General features: G+C 38.7%; 1 protein-coding gene and 1 long non-coding RNA gene across 2 annotated transcripts in view; one reads left to right on the top strand and one right to left on the bottom strand.

The window, feature by feature from the left end:
- Window positions 1–2,135, top strand: part of LOC122153734 — a 17,914-nt gene extending 15,779 nt beyond the window's left edge. The window contains exon 3 of the long non-coding RNA XR_006165620.1: window positions 2,116–2,135. This is a non-coding gene — a long non-coding RNA (uncharacterized LOC122153734). The remainder of the gene's footprint in view (window positions 1–2,115) is intronic.
- The window catches only part of LOC122153733 (plasminogen-like), a 24,901-nt gene extending 10,760 nt beyond the window's left edge, over window positions 1–14,141 (bottom strand). Inside the window, exons 1-12 of the mRNA XM_042796101.1 lie at window positions 14,093–14,141; window positions 12,730–12,865; window positions 11,986–12,092; window positions 8,313–8,427; window positions 7,068–7,231; window positions 6,423–6,552; window positions 6,181–6,299; window positions 4,554–4,716; window positions 3,523–3,653; window positions 2,513–2,672; window positions 1,247–1,437; window positions 46–194 (exon numbers count right to left, since the gene is read on the bottom strand). Coding sequence (XP_042652035.1) covers window positions 46–194; window positions 1,247–1,437; window positions 2,513–2,672; window positions 3,523–3,653; window positions 4,554–4,716; window positions 6,181–6,299; window positions 6,423–6,552; window positions 7,068–7,231; window positions 8,313–8,427; window positions 11,986–12,092; window positions 12,730–12,865; window positions 14,093–14,141 — 1,614 coding nt within the window. The remainder of the gene's footprint in view (window positions 1–45; window positions 195–1,246; window positions 1,438–2,512; window positions 2,673–3,522; window positions 3,654–4,553; window positions 4,717–6,180; window positions 6,300–6,422; window positions 6,553–7,067; window positions 7,232–8,312; window positions 8,428–11,985; window positions 12,093–12,729; window positions 12,866–14,092) is intronic.

Genomic DNA, 14,141 nt, shown 5'->3' with positions numbered 1-14,141 from the left:
AGGAGACAATGTTCAATGACACCAATGGCTTTAGCAGCTGTTTACATTGCTATTCAGGCCTGATCTTGGATGAGTCACAGGAGTGAAATATTTGTGGCTATGAGGTTTCTGAGAACTCCACTCTTGACAAGTCCTGCCCGTTCCAGTTTTTGCTACTGTGCCACGATAGTCTTTACCATTACCGTTAATGCAGTCTGTGAAAAAAAGAGGAAAAGGAAATTGCTGTTAGCTGATGAATCTGTGTGTGGTAGTGGTAAGCAGAAACAAGCCAGATTAAGTACCTTTAGGACTTGCATATTCTCTAGTGTCTGCAGCAGAAAGACAAAAATGTACCCTGTGATGTGATCTCTTAGTTTGTCAAAATGGAAGTCTTCCTGGATATTCAGAGTAACTGAATTGGAAAAAAATTCAAGGAACTTCAGGCTAAACATTTTCTGTAACATATTGCAAATATCTGAAAAGACTCCAAGATTCTTGCTAAGTTGGTATCAGTAAGCACCTTCCATGAGAGAAGCATATTTCAGAGTTAGCAGCCCTTTAGACTGAAAGAGCAGGTTTCGCTTCCAAGGACATTGCTTCAGGTACTTTCTTCCTCTGCACACAAGTACACAGCTCCATTTAGGAACGTATCTTTTATTCAACCCTGCCACTTTTCTTTGCAAAGTAAGTATTCCATGGAAAGCTTGACTATACATTCAGAAAAGTCTTGCCTGTCAGCATCAACCACATGATGTACCTCTGCGCTTGAAGTTTGACCAGCTGTGCTTGAAGCACTTTGAGCAACATAGACTATTAATTAAGGAAGCCACAAAGCAGGATAGAGAAAAAACTTGTTTCTCTTGGTCCATATATTTCTCAAGACATGGTTGCCTATGAACAATATGACAAGATAAGGTCAACCTCCTGAAAACACAAGGCACACCACAAGCAATATTCCTATAATAGCTACAGTTCACTGTGATCATATTTCAATAGCGCACAGCTACAGAAACACTAGAAATTTTGTCTATTTTCCTCTTGTTCCCCTAAATGAAAAAGATATCCTACAGAATGCACTGTAAAATGATATAGGCTACAGGATATGAACTGACTAAAGAGTATTTGCTGCAAAATTCAACAATACAGATCTGAAAGCTGGAGGAGGGATGCAACTCTTATGTTGCAGTCCTACTCGAGAATAATTCTGATAGATTATTATTTCCTTTATCCACAGACTCTACAGGATGTCATACATGCCAGTTGTTACCAGATGTGGTGGGTGTAGTCAGGCCAACATTTTTCACTGTTGTTGCAGGGGGGTCATTTGGTGCGTGCTCTTGGGTACGATCATCACACCTCTTGAGACTGCAGTACTCCCATGTTGTGGCAGGGTCAGTGGTGAAGCACCATGGGCTGCTATCACCATCTGGGTTTCTACAATAGTTATTCCTCAGATCCCTGCGAAAATAAATACAATAGTCATGCTGTGTAAGACTGAAAGTAATCATGGAAATACCTTGCCAAAAAGATGTGGATTTGTACCACATAGAGACAAATACATTTATTAATATTTTTACTTACTGCCAGATATCCTATTGCCAGCATTTTACCAGGCACCACATTTATGGCTGTGATATGAGTGGAGAGTTATATTTCACATGTACACCAGAGTAATTAATATATTTATGCATAATTCAACTGCTGGCTTAAATTCTGGCTGTCAATGTGCTGAGTAGCTAAATAAATGCCTGATAGGCCAATAATTTAATTTCTAAGTATATATGTGTAAGTATACACAATTGTATGAATGTGTGAATTATTAATAAATATGTAGGAAGATCAATACTATTGGTAGGCGATTATGATTTTACGAAATCTTTTTCCAAAAAATCTTGTTGCTTTCCTACCCTTATTAAAAACTGACACATTAGTAATTATGATTAGCTCTCTAAGTCATCGCTGGTCTAGTTTTGTTAGTCTGAAGAAGACAAATCAAGGGGAAAAATTCAGTGTATGCAATTCTGGGTGCCCTGTTTCAATCACAAAGAATACTTAAATGGTAGTTCTAATCATAATATATCTGACTGTGTGTTTTGCAACATAAATGCTGTGTTCTCCCCAGATGAAAGTAGAAAGTCCACAGCAAAGGTCTTAAATTCATAAACAAAATGTATATTTCAGCAGATGCCCAGACTCTGGACACAAGTCTCCGAGTGTTGGTAACAGAAGCTCAGATTTAAGGATGAAGGGACACACCTGTATTTTACTCAGAATTTAAATAACAGCAAAACACATTTTTTAAAAATTAGACTAACTACATTTTTCTACATCTTGGAAAAATTCTCTCTTATAGATAAATTCCCTGGCAGTTTTTTAAAGCACAGATGTACAGAGATAATAGAATTGTAGAATTATAGAATGGTTTGGGTTGGAAGGGACCTTAAAATCACCTAGTTCCAACCCCCCTGCATGGGCAGGGACAATCAGCAATAGCCATTGTTAGATAAAGCAAGAAAAGGTGAGATAAACATACGCATTTGGGAATTTGTCTGGGGTTTTTTCATGCCTATGTGGGAACATGGAGTTCCAGGCCTGGCATTTTTTTCCCGATGCAGTGATGGAAGTTGTGCCACGATAACTCTGGCCTTTGCCTCGGTAGCACTCCTCTGGCAGGGAAACCTGTGTAGGGACATCTGCAGCGAACAACAGAAACTAGTCTTTTGCATCATGATTTTATGTTCTTATTGAGTAGACACAAGAAAACATCAAACACGCAGAATGACAAAAATGAATGACTCATTTATACAGACAGCGTCCAGTGAGAGCATCATGGCCAGCATGAAAAGCAGAAGGACATTTCCAAAGATATTTAGAAAACTTCCACAGTTTACCCTCAGATGTCAGATGTGGTTCAGTAGAAGGTTCACCACTCAATTTCAATTTGGTATGTGTGAACATGTTTGAATTAAAGATCAGAATGTTCACATGAAAAATCCTCAAAGATTAGATGCTAGTCATTTTGCCCGTGATGTATTTCTAAAGTGGACATTATGTTAAACTTCGATCTCTCTATTATCCTTTTGATTGCACTAAAGTTTTCTTGTTATTTTTTTGTACTTAAATGAAGGGATGTTTCAGATGAGATTTTTATTACTTTGGAAGCTCCTGTCTCCTCTTTTGTGGCTACTTTCCAAAAAAATTCCTTTTATTTAGCACTTTTTCGTATCTTTAAACCCTTCTTTAATTTTTCAAATAAATTGTTAAAAATGTCCTACCTTTGGGGGAAAAAAAAAATATAAAATTAAACCTCTTTCATCCTGTAATTCTTCTGTTGGGTCAGCTGGTGATTTGTATCCTTCACTGCACTTCCTTAACCATTGAAAGTCCAATATTTGGCAGGTTTTGTAACATGCCAAGCAGGAAAACTGCATTAACAACAGTGACAAAGTGACTGAAAAAAGGAGTTAGCACATTTACAATGAGAAACAATAAGCCTCTCACTGTTTTAAAGTCCTTATCTCAAGTATGCTCCTCTGCTCATACCAGCAATCCCTTGTTCTGTCCCATCACAGTGGGGAATTGTACAGTATTCCCACCGAACGCTGCTGTTGATAGTGTAGCACCAAGGCCTCTTCTCTCCATCAGGGTTTCTACAGTAGTTTTCCTCTAAGCCCCTGAAACAGAAACACTGGCTTTAAACTACTCATAGAAATCCAGAAGAGTTGTGTACAAGACTGTTAATAATTACTGCATACAGAACTCAACTCCATGGTTACATTTATTCTTTTTGGAGATTATCTTGTGCACTATTATTTTGGGACTAATCAAGAGCCTTTGACTTTACAGTCTAAATGCTGATGATATATGAAGAGCTTTTCCAGTGCTTACACTTTCTGCTCGTTTTTGAGACCAAGATAAGACAGTTAAAGCTGACTTCAACACACAAGTCACTGATGTACCTGACTGTTATAGTAAGAACCAGGCAAGACTGGATGTCACAGACTGATCCTGGAAGCATTTGTATATCAGCACCAGTGTATGCTGCTCTCAGCCCTGTGATAATGGAGAGGATTTCACATGCCCAGGAAAAATTTCAAGCTCCAATTCACAGCCCACAGGATGAAAATACAGAGCTAAAAGCTTGGTCAGTCCCAGCTACCCTTGCCCATTGATAATGCTCCACAAACCCAGCTCCTCTGACCTTGGAGAACAAGGACATACTGGAGCATCTTGAACCTTGGAGCATCACTCTTCAGAAGAGTAACACATTGAAAGTTTGCCAAAACATAGCCAGGGGATTTTTAACATAAAAGTAGTAAATACTTATAACTCTGCAGTGGGATGTGAAGGAGACAGGTGGATCAAGTAATTAAGAATAGAGTAGCTGGTTAAAAAAAAGGAATGCAGAAAAAAAAAAGAAGTGTAAGACCTGAACAGAAGTAATGAGAGCCAAGAAAAGGCAAGAAAACAGCTTATCATCATAACTTTGGAAAACCCAGGCTCCTTTTGCCTCTGGATTGATAAACAATAGCTGTGTTTTCTGGTATTTGTTAAAATGACAAGGCTCAGCATACTTGCAGGGATATCTGTCAGGAATCCAGCCATGTCTGTGAGGAAACTGTGTGTTCCAGTGTTGGCAGGCCTTTCCCGATTCAGTGATGGCTATCCTGCCTCGATAGTCTTCTCCTTTCCCTGAAAGACACTGGGAGTCCAGGCCAGAGACTGGTAGATGTGTAGCTGTAACATGATTTAAAAAAAAAAAAAAAAAAAAAAGCAAGCTGCTAACTAGAGCTTTCAAATATATTTAAAACCCTTTTGTTTTCTGTAATGTTGAACATGCTTTTTTTTTCTTTCAACAGAGATGACACTGCTTGAGAGCCATGGCAAAACCAAACAGTACGTTTTCACAGGCAGTCGGGCTGTCAGACAGATGTCCTGTGTCTGCTCTTTTGCAGCAGTCGATAAATAACTTTGCTAGGTTGAGCCAGACTTTGTGCCTGAAGTCCCCTGAGTGCAGAACTGGAAAGGCAGTAAGTAGTCCTTCCGGTCTTGTAAAAACAAATGGGTTGAAGGGAGCACATTAACACAATACACATGGGTAGGGTGGAAGGGCAGAAAGGATAAGGATAAGGGCCAAGAAGAAGTTGTGAGAGAAAGAAAAACATCCTTCAGAGCTGAGCCTCTGGAGTCAGTGAATTGGGAAGGTGGGGCAGAAGGATGAGTGAAGGAGAATGAATTGGTGTGGCATGTGGGGAAAAGCAAAGAAAGTAAGAGTAATGATCAGAGACACAGAACCTGCAGAGGACAGAGAGAAAATGAATCTTCAGTGCATAACTACTATATGTATTTCACATATGAAATCTGCCGAGGAGACAAGTATGACTCTAAAAGGTTTGGTATATTTCTTAGACTTTCTTTAAGTTTTAAGCACAAAATGGTGATGCTATGGTAACTTTCACAATTTACTTTATCATACAGAAGTCTATAAATAATAATTCTTCTATCTATAATCAAGCATGCTGAGGTGAACTACATCTAGCAAACACATGCTGCTGCTTAGAGCACTGGCAAGTGCAGATGCATAAGAACACAAGCTCTAGAGATAAAAACACAAAGCTTTTTCTCAAAGTGCAATCCAGTTCCACAAACAGCAATACTAATCTCATTATTTGATGTTTTGGAAATGTCCAGATTCAGCGTGCTCAGCTTTATGGGTTAAACTAGCTCACTGATAAGGCAGGTTTTTCTCCTAAGGCCTGAACTTCTTTCTCAGGATTCATCCCTTTTTAAGAAAAAGGCAGTGATGGCTGTGCTGGCCAGACTTAGGTAAAAGACTGCAGTATGGCCACATGGTGATTGATGTCTTTTCAATGAGTTAGCAGGTCAGCTGAAAACTACCACCTGATTTAACCTGAATGCCCTATTCAGGTACATTGGGAAGTAAGGTGGTTGAAGACAAATTAGGGTTTCCACAACATCTCTGGCTTTATTGTACTTTGTGACACCTGCATCCGCACTGACCTTACATTATTTTATGTAACAGAAATTTAGTGAGTGATTCTGTTTATTAACGTGCACTTTTCCTGGTTCATAAGTATTTCCTCAGGTTACTCAGAACTGTGATTTCTCATCTTTCCCCTCCCTGCATCATATTAATGAGAAGAGTTACACTCTGGAATGATCTCAGGAAATTAAACTCACTGCAACGAGGAATATTGCAATATTCCCAGCGTTTAGTAGGGCTGGTAGTGAAACACCAAGGCCGAAGTTCTCCATCAGGATTACGGCAATAATTCATCTTCAGATCCTTCTCAGGAAAGCTGCACATTGAAAATGAAAGAGAAGCTTGTGAATCAGCTATGGCAGGTGGTAACAATTAGGCTGTCTGCAGGCAATTTCTCCCAGGCACTTTGGGAATGAATTCAGTGCCAAATAATACTCACTGTTTCAAGGTAAATCTATGCATATGAGGGTCTTGGACATCCCAACGTTGGCATTCAAGCCCAGACTCTGTTCTGGAAACTTCTCCATGGTAGTCTTCACCATTACATTGCATGCACTCCACTGTAGGGACTAGGCAGAATGAAAACAAAATAAGGTTTGCACCAGCCTGTGAATTCTGATCCTAATCTATTCATGAAAGAAAAAGTGGGTTTTGCTCCAGATAATGATGAAAGGAATCCTTAAGACCATGCATGCATTACAGCCTAGCCAGATGAATAAATCTTTAGGGATACATGTCATTTGGAGTGAGGACTTTGTCATGTATCTGTATGTACTGATAGAAATGGGAGTTCCATATATAACACACCACTTGGCTCCGTCTTTACATTTGTTAAAATTAAATAAATTGCTAGCAGTAAGAGCAGGACAATATCAGGAAATGATTAAAAAATTTCAGTTCCTCCATAGTTACAAAATTACTTTGATAACTGGAGCCAATTAGTAAAACAACCTTTGTGTTGAGAACTACTTATGTTCCAGCTTGATCTAAATTCACATTTGAAACCAATCTGCAATATTAAAGCAAGAACAAACATCAGGTATAATATTACTTACTGAAACACTCCTCTGAAAAATAAATATACCTTCTCTAGTGTGCGTGACCTGGCCCTCACACTCTGGGATGTTACAGTAATCAAATCTGGTAGCAGGATCTGTTGTGTAACACCAGGGTCCACTTTCATCCCCATCAGGATTTCTGCAGTAGTTTTCATCCAACCCTGCACTGGGGTGTTTTTCGGGTGTATAACTGTAAGAATATTAAAATTCTATTTTAATTCCAGTAATTTAGTGGAGCAGAAGGGAAATGTCCAACTTGCTCAGCTAGCTGTGGACTCTACTCATTCACAGTAAACATTAGAGACACAGATTCCCCATTAAATGAATGTAAATGAAATCTAAATAAACATTTCGTAACTACCATTATTAGTAGTTTTCTCCCCAGGCCTCAGTTGCCAATGATGAGTGAGCTTACAGCCTGAAGGACTGTGACAGTCTCAAAAGACAATTATTGTTTTTAATACTTGCATCCAGCTGATCTAGTTAGCTTACTATGACCTGTGACTCTGTCATGTATTTTTCTTAATGAAGCTACTTTAAAAGTGGAGTATTTCTAGACACTATTCACCAAACACAACTGGATCCTAATTTGCAGAGATTTTGAAGCAAGTAACCATAGGCTTCCTCCTATAGCAATCCTTCCAAAGACTAAATGACTTTTAAACAAACAATCTAAACAAGCTCATCCAGGTTTTCATTAGAATAACAACAAAAATTAATTTTTTAAACAGATAAGACTCCAATATAGATCAAAGAAAATAGGACCTCTGCTTCCACCCTTGCTTCAGTGAGCCCAGTGGCAGCCAGCCCTAAGAAAATTCTGCATGGGCAGGTCCCTTAGGCATTTTGCTGGAAGTTTCTTCTTGACTATCTAGATAGCAGGCAGGGGGTCATAAAGCTGGATAGATATCACTGTTTTTTTTTTTTTTTTTTGTCACACCTCATACAGAATAGAGAAGTTATGGCCCCACTGTCACCAATAGCAAAATTTTCATCACGTGTTGATAGAAGGAGCATTAAATCTTCTTAAGAGGCCCAGAATTTAGACATAACTTCTCTAGCTGACAATGTACCTTTTCCTTATCCAGATCATTGCAGTCTTTGCCAGTAGAGTCAAAAGTAACAAGACAGATGAAGATAAAGTTGTTTTAAAAAGTCACCTGACAACTGGCTTTGATAACATGTACTATAAAATTGTTTATACACATAAAGTTGGGGAAGCTTGGGAGAGATTCAGAAGAACATGAAGACAAATACAAGTAAAGCCATACTTTGGGTTGTGGGGTGTTTTTTCTGACCACCTCTGGCATGGAATACCCCTTTGAGTTTTGGCTTCCATTCCTCTGTAGTCTTTTCCAATCCCTCTTTTACATTGTAGAAGATAAACTGAAATGGAATTGGCTTTGTTAACATGACAGTGTTACAACATTACATCTCTTGAAACAAAGAATCTGTAGATATAACTCTGAAATTTGTTAGTTCATGATGAACCATGTTTTACCCATGTTTTGAACCTCTTGTGCATGCAAACACAGATGTGATTCTATAAGGTATTTTGAAACAAATTAGATACCAACTACTAGCCAACTACAGAGGAAAATTCCTGAAGCATTTTATAAAGCTAATAAAATCTAGTTAAGAAAACAGATATAACAAGTTAAAATTGTTTTTGATATGTATAAAATGCATGCTTATACTACCACACTAGTGGGATAAAAAGGAAGGTTTTTCATTAGCAGCTGGAGATTCTTTGAAATGCATTGTTCATAAGGACCTTCACAGTGTGGGTGTCATGCAGCTATCCCTTCAAGCCAGAAAATTTTTAGTTATCAAAATATGTTTGTCACATAAGTGGCCCCCAAACCTTTGATTGCTCTTAGCCTCAGACTCCCAGGTACTTTCTAGTGGGAATCCAATGCAGAGAGAATGCAAAACATGTTGATGATGCTTTTATTGGCAACAGACACTGATAAATCTCCAGTTATTAGGGAGGAGTGGCCCTGATTTCCCCTTCCAGCAATCTGCTTGCCCAAGAAGCATCACCCCAAATTCCAAAATATAAAATGCAAATGTTAGAACAAGAACAGGAGACCAATCTGATAGGAAAATCTGAGCCTTGTTTGGGCACCTTGCAATAGCTACTGCTGTCACAATGTGTGGCTGGTGCTACAAATGTCTGTGCTGCATGTCTTACTAAAAGGGAGCCTCTACCTGGTTGTCAGGGTACTCCTGGAGTGCCCAGAATTCTTGTCACTGGTGCTTCAACACTGATAGTCCAGTATCAGTGCCCAGTATGACCATCTCTGGTCAATGGCCTTGCCATGGACTTTCTGGTGTTGTCAGGTTCTTCCTAAATGACTTTAGCCTGTCTAAATAAAAAAGCCAGACACATCTGACACATGGGGAGAGGGATAGAGGCTCTGTATATTTGGGTCAGGAATGGAGACAAGCAAGTTACGTCTCAGTTCAAATAGCACATGGAGACCACCATGGATTTAGGCCTTGGTATTAGATCAGTCTTTAACATGGCTTCTTTCTGTTTGACCCCCAAAGTCTCATACTTTTCTGTCCCGTACAGGAATTTGCTGTGCTGGCCTGTAGCCCCTGATAGTCCGTGTTCCTCAAAAGAGAGATGGGATCAAAAGCCAAACAATATGTCAAGACAAAATTAAGATTTGACTGAGGAAACTGCTCTGTAAAGAAGAAGTCTCTAACCAAGTTCTTCAGAAATGTTTTGGTGACCAAGTGCCCACACTGTGATTATTACCCCTAGAAGAGAGTAAGCATCCCAATGGCCACTGAGCTAGTAAAAATGCCATGGTTCTTAAACTCTGATAGGCCAATTAGAACCAAAGGAAAAGGCATTCTTGGAGGTATGGGTGTCAAGAAATCTGACTCAACATACTGTAGCAAGCATAGCCTACAAAAGCGATGTACCTGGGCCTTGTGGATTATTCCAACTATTAACAAGGAGGTTGCAGTCAAAAGAGGATTCCCCATACAGGGTTTTGCTCTTAACATAAGGAAAGTAAAATTGTAACTGCCAGACATATGTTCATGGATTTGCCTTCACAAATATGGACAATTGAGGCTGGAGGCACTAGGCCTGTCTTCCAGGGAATAGCTTTGGAGGAGACAGACAAGAAAGGAGAGAAGCCAAGCAGTGCTCTCTCCTTTTCCTGACAGGCCCCTGGCTTAACAATAAAGTCTTTTGCTGCTGAAACAGGGATTAAATATGTCTCTTCAGATGTTTCAAAAGTTTGGAAAAGCTTGGACAACAGGGATCCTGATGAAGCTAAGGATATTGTCTCGATTTGTACCAATTTAAGCCTGAGTTACTGTCTGGCGCACTGTGACAGCATATAATTAGGAGCAATGAGATTTTTTTTTTCGCTTAGGAAGGCTAATTTCAATATAATTAATGGCTTCTGCATGTTTCTATTCACTTTCAACATATGCAGAGGAATTTACAGAGCACGTTCTCCCCCTTTATCTGTTCTAACCTCAAAGGAAAACTCCAATCAATTTTGACCTAGATAAAAAACCATAACATGTAAAATGTTGAGACATGGGCTACATCTATTACTTCTACGGATATTTCAATTGTGCCAGAAATTATTTGGCTGAACCTTTTTCTATACTGATGACTCACACACCAGTGATCTATGAGGAACATGTGAAAAACAAAAGTGTAGAAGAGATCTCCATAGGTTTTAGTTTTGTGAGGTCTGTTACTGGGGAGAGGCATGAAGGGAACATGACTGTAGAGTTAAAATCTTGTGATCAAAGCAACTGTAACAGTGGGTTTGTCTTTTAAAATGGGAAGGAATCAGACCATAATAACACTCAAGAAGCAAGCAGCGTGCTTCAAATTCTAGCTTTTGAGTCTTTAGTAATTCATCTGAGCTAAACATAAACTGCAAGTTCAGGAAAATCGATGAGAAAACCCGCTTGTCATTAGCCCAGAAAGAAGACATCAAGGAACGCATATTGCACCATTAGAACAAAATGTCTCTGGCTGATATTCAGCTAGAGGTTAAGCTAGTACTTACTGAAGATATCTGTTACAAACCAAGTTGCACCCAGTGCCATGAACCTGGTAACCCATTATCCAGTCCATTGTCAGTAGAATTAGGATACAGCTGTTTAAATGTTAACAGTCTTGTTGTTTGAGCCAGATGTCCAGCAGATGTTAATGAATTTATAAGAATCGTATTAGTTTAATCTAGCTCGGAATTTGGACACGAACTCTTTAAGATTTTGCTATGGCAAAGATAGACTAGTTTAAAAAAATATTTATTTTTCCAGTTATATAACATCTATTCAAAATTTTAAAAAGCATTAATTAATTCATTCCAAAAATAATCTTAAAACTAAACCACTTACCTGAGCCTGGCATACAATAAGAATTAAGCATAAACAAAACACCTTACAAAATGTGAACATTTGATTATAATTTAAAAAAAAAACAAAACAAAACAAAACAAAACCCAAAACAGCTATAAGTCAATATAATACTTAAGTCTAATAATTCTTGACTGAATTATTATACAGAAAATTAGAGAAGTGGGTATATGGAAGTAGATAAAGTAGATAATCCTGTAATATTGAAAATTTATATGACCAAGGATTTCACTATCTCTGTGAAACAGAGGACTGCAAATACTTAAAGGGGAGAGAAATACTTGATTTTTGCTTTGGAGTATGTTTATTTTGCCTGGTCCCAATAATACGTGACTAAAGAAGTCAAATAAAAGTTCAAGTATAAGGAGCCTTGATGCTATATGTGAAATTCTCTGGCAGTTTCAGCCCAGTTCATAATGTGTGCAGGCCCACCTCACTGAAACCATCACCACTTGCACCACTTTGCTCCAGCACTGCAGCAGAGAATGCAAGGATGCAGTTAAAATAGGCTTAATGTGTAGCATCTTACTGTATACATACTTTTCTTCTCATAAAGAACTGCATCCGTGCTGTTGAACGTCACTGTCATTTTGGAATTTTCAGCCAGTGTTAAACATTGTAGATTTTTCCTGGTGAATAGGAAGGCTCTGTTGAAATTGAGAAGGAAGCAATATTGACACAGGAAGAAATATTTTTAATTCGATTCAAATTAGTCAACTTGAACTTATTTTTCTATAAATGATTGATTTACTAGCACTGTCTTGTATCCATTTATATCTTCCAGATACTGCACTCAGTACCTGAGACTGAGTAAGAGACTGATGTTTTCTGCTGCTCTGAAGTGGCTTTTTCAGGATGTATGACTGCATGAATAAGTTACTGTGTGGGAGGATAGTTACTGCATTGGGAAAATGTTATCAACAGCATCCTAGCTGCTCAAGTTAGCACCTTTCCCTACAATGAGTTAGAAACATCTCACCCTTCTTTTGTGAAACAAGGCAGCATCCAGTTAAAGAAGTGTAAGCAGTTCTCGAGGTAACATTGGCTACAAGCAGGAACTTGAGCATTCACTATTACACTGAGTAATACATAGTAAATCCATCCTTTATTTGGCCTTGTGGTAATTTATGGGTAGAGATAAACTACAAATTAAAGACACAGGCATGGGCCACTCTGTAGGCAGAGCTGCAGCAACATGGGGATGTTGTTTCTGAGCAACAGTAGGAAAATATCACTGATATCCACACCCACAAGGACGTAGTTTAAAGATTAAACAGAAGTTACCTGCAATTAAAATTTCTTTCTGTTTCACATTTCTTTGCACATTCTTTTTCATTATTTGTCTTGTAAAACTGTTTATTTCGAGTAAGTATCCAAACACCATCTGTTCTTAAATAGGCATCCAGTATATTTCCTTTCACTACAAGGGAAGGAAAGGAATCAGACATTAAGAGTGCTGTAGTTGAGAAAATCTGTGACTTTGCATTCTATTTTTCATGTAGCATTGACAGGTGAGGACACCATTTATTTTGTGTAATTCTGGTTAAAACATCATAAACGCTGAGGAAATTTCTGTCTCCTGACACTACCACAGCTGTATGACTGGAACACGTCACAGGAAAAAACAGCAGAAGAGAGATGTAGAGAAGCAGCTCTGAATGGAGTTGATATGGGTTTAAAGCTGAGAACAAGAACTGTGAAGCAACAGCGAAAAGGACTGGAGAGAGGGACTAAATGGTGTCAAACACACACCAGTCAGAGAAATACTAAGGGGTGCTGTGTTCAGCATCAGGTTGCAAAGTTACAAAAGTGATATGGTTTAATTATTTCACTCTTCAAACTATATTATTATTGACAGACACAGTAAATTCATAATCTTGTACAGCATTCTCACAGATAACATTGTGAACCTTTCTTTTATGCAAACACCCATATTAGGCTCAATTCACTGCAACCTCACTCCAGTGTAATTAACTCCCATGACATATAGGTCATCTGTCACCTATCTCCACGACACATATTCATACAAAATAAAAGGTATTTGAGAAAGTAAGATGATTAATTGCTTGAGAGCAATCTTCTATGACTGCAGACCTGGCACAATGCTACAAAATCTGCATGTCTTAAGAAATCCCTGACACTGAGGCCTCCCATATCTAATCTAATTTTTAATTTTGTTTTAAGTATTTAATTTTAAAACTTTAAAACTCCTACCATGAAGGATGAAAATCAGGATCACTGTGCTTAGCAACGCTTAACAGTAAAAACAGCTTTAGGATTTGATCCAAAGCCTGCTGAAACCAGAGATAGCCATCTCACTGACTGCTACAGGTTTTGTAGCAGACTTTGGGAATGCTTTCCATGGCTGCCCCATTTCTAGCCATGGGGCACATTTTCAGGTGGCCATTTGTTCCCCACACAGACCCTGAGGCTGTTACTCTTCTGGTGTCTCTAACAAACACAACACTGGAGCAACCACAGCTCTCGCTTTGTTTGACAGTAACTCTCTCTGGCCAGCAAACCCCAAATCCATCGTCATCCAGGTAAGTGATGACACAGAGATTTGGGGATCTATCTTCACCAAATGGAGCTTGCAGGCATCTGGACCCCGTCTCACCTAGGCAAGTGGAAGGCAAAGGGCTCTTACCTGAGCTGAGCAAGAAAAGAAAGAGAAAGGCAGCTTTGCTAATCCTCAT

The sequence above is a fragment of the Tyto alba genome, unplaced genomic scaffold, assembly GCF_018691265.1.
Source record: "Tyto alba isolate M040663 unplaced genomic scaffold, T.alba_DEE_v4.0 Super-Scaffold_22, whole genome shotgun sequence".
Lineage (NCBI taxonomy): Eukaryota > Metazoa > Chordata > Aves > Strigiformes > Tytonidae > Tyto > Tyto alba.
The sequence above is the reverse complement of the archived record's forward strand: the minus strand, read 5'-3'. Positions and strand labels throughout refer to the sequence as shown.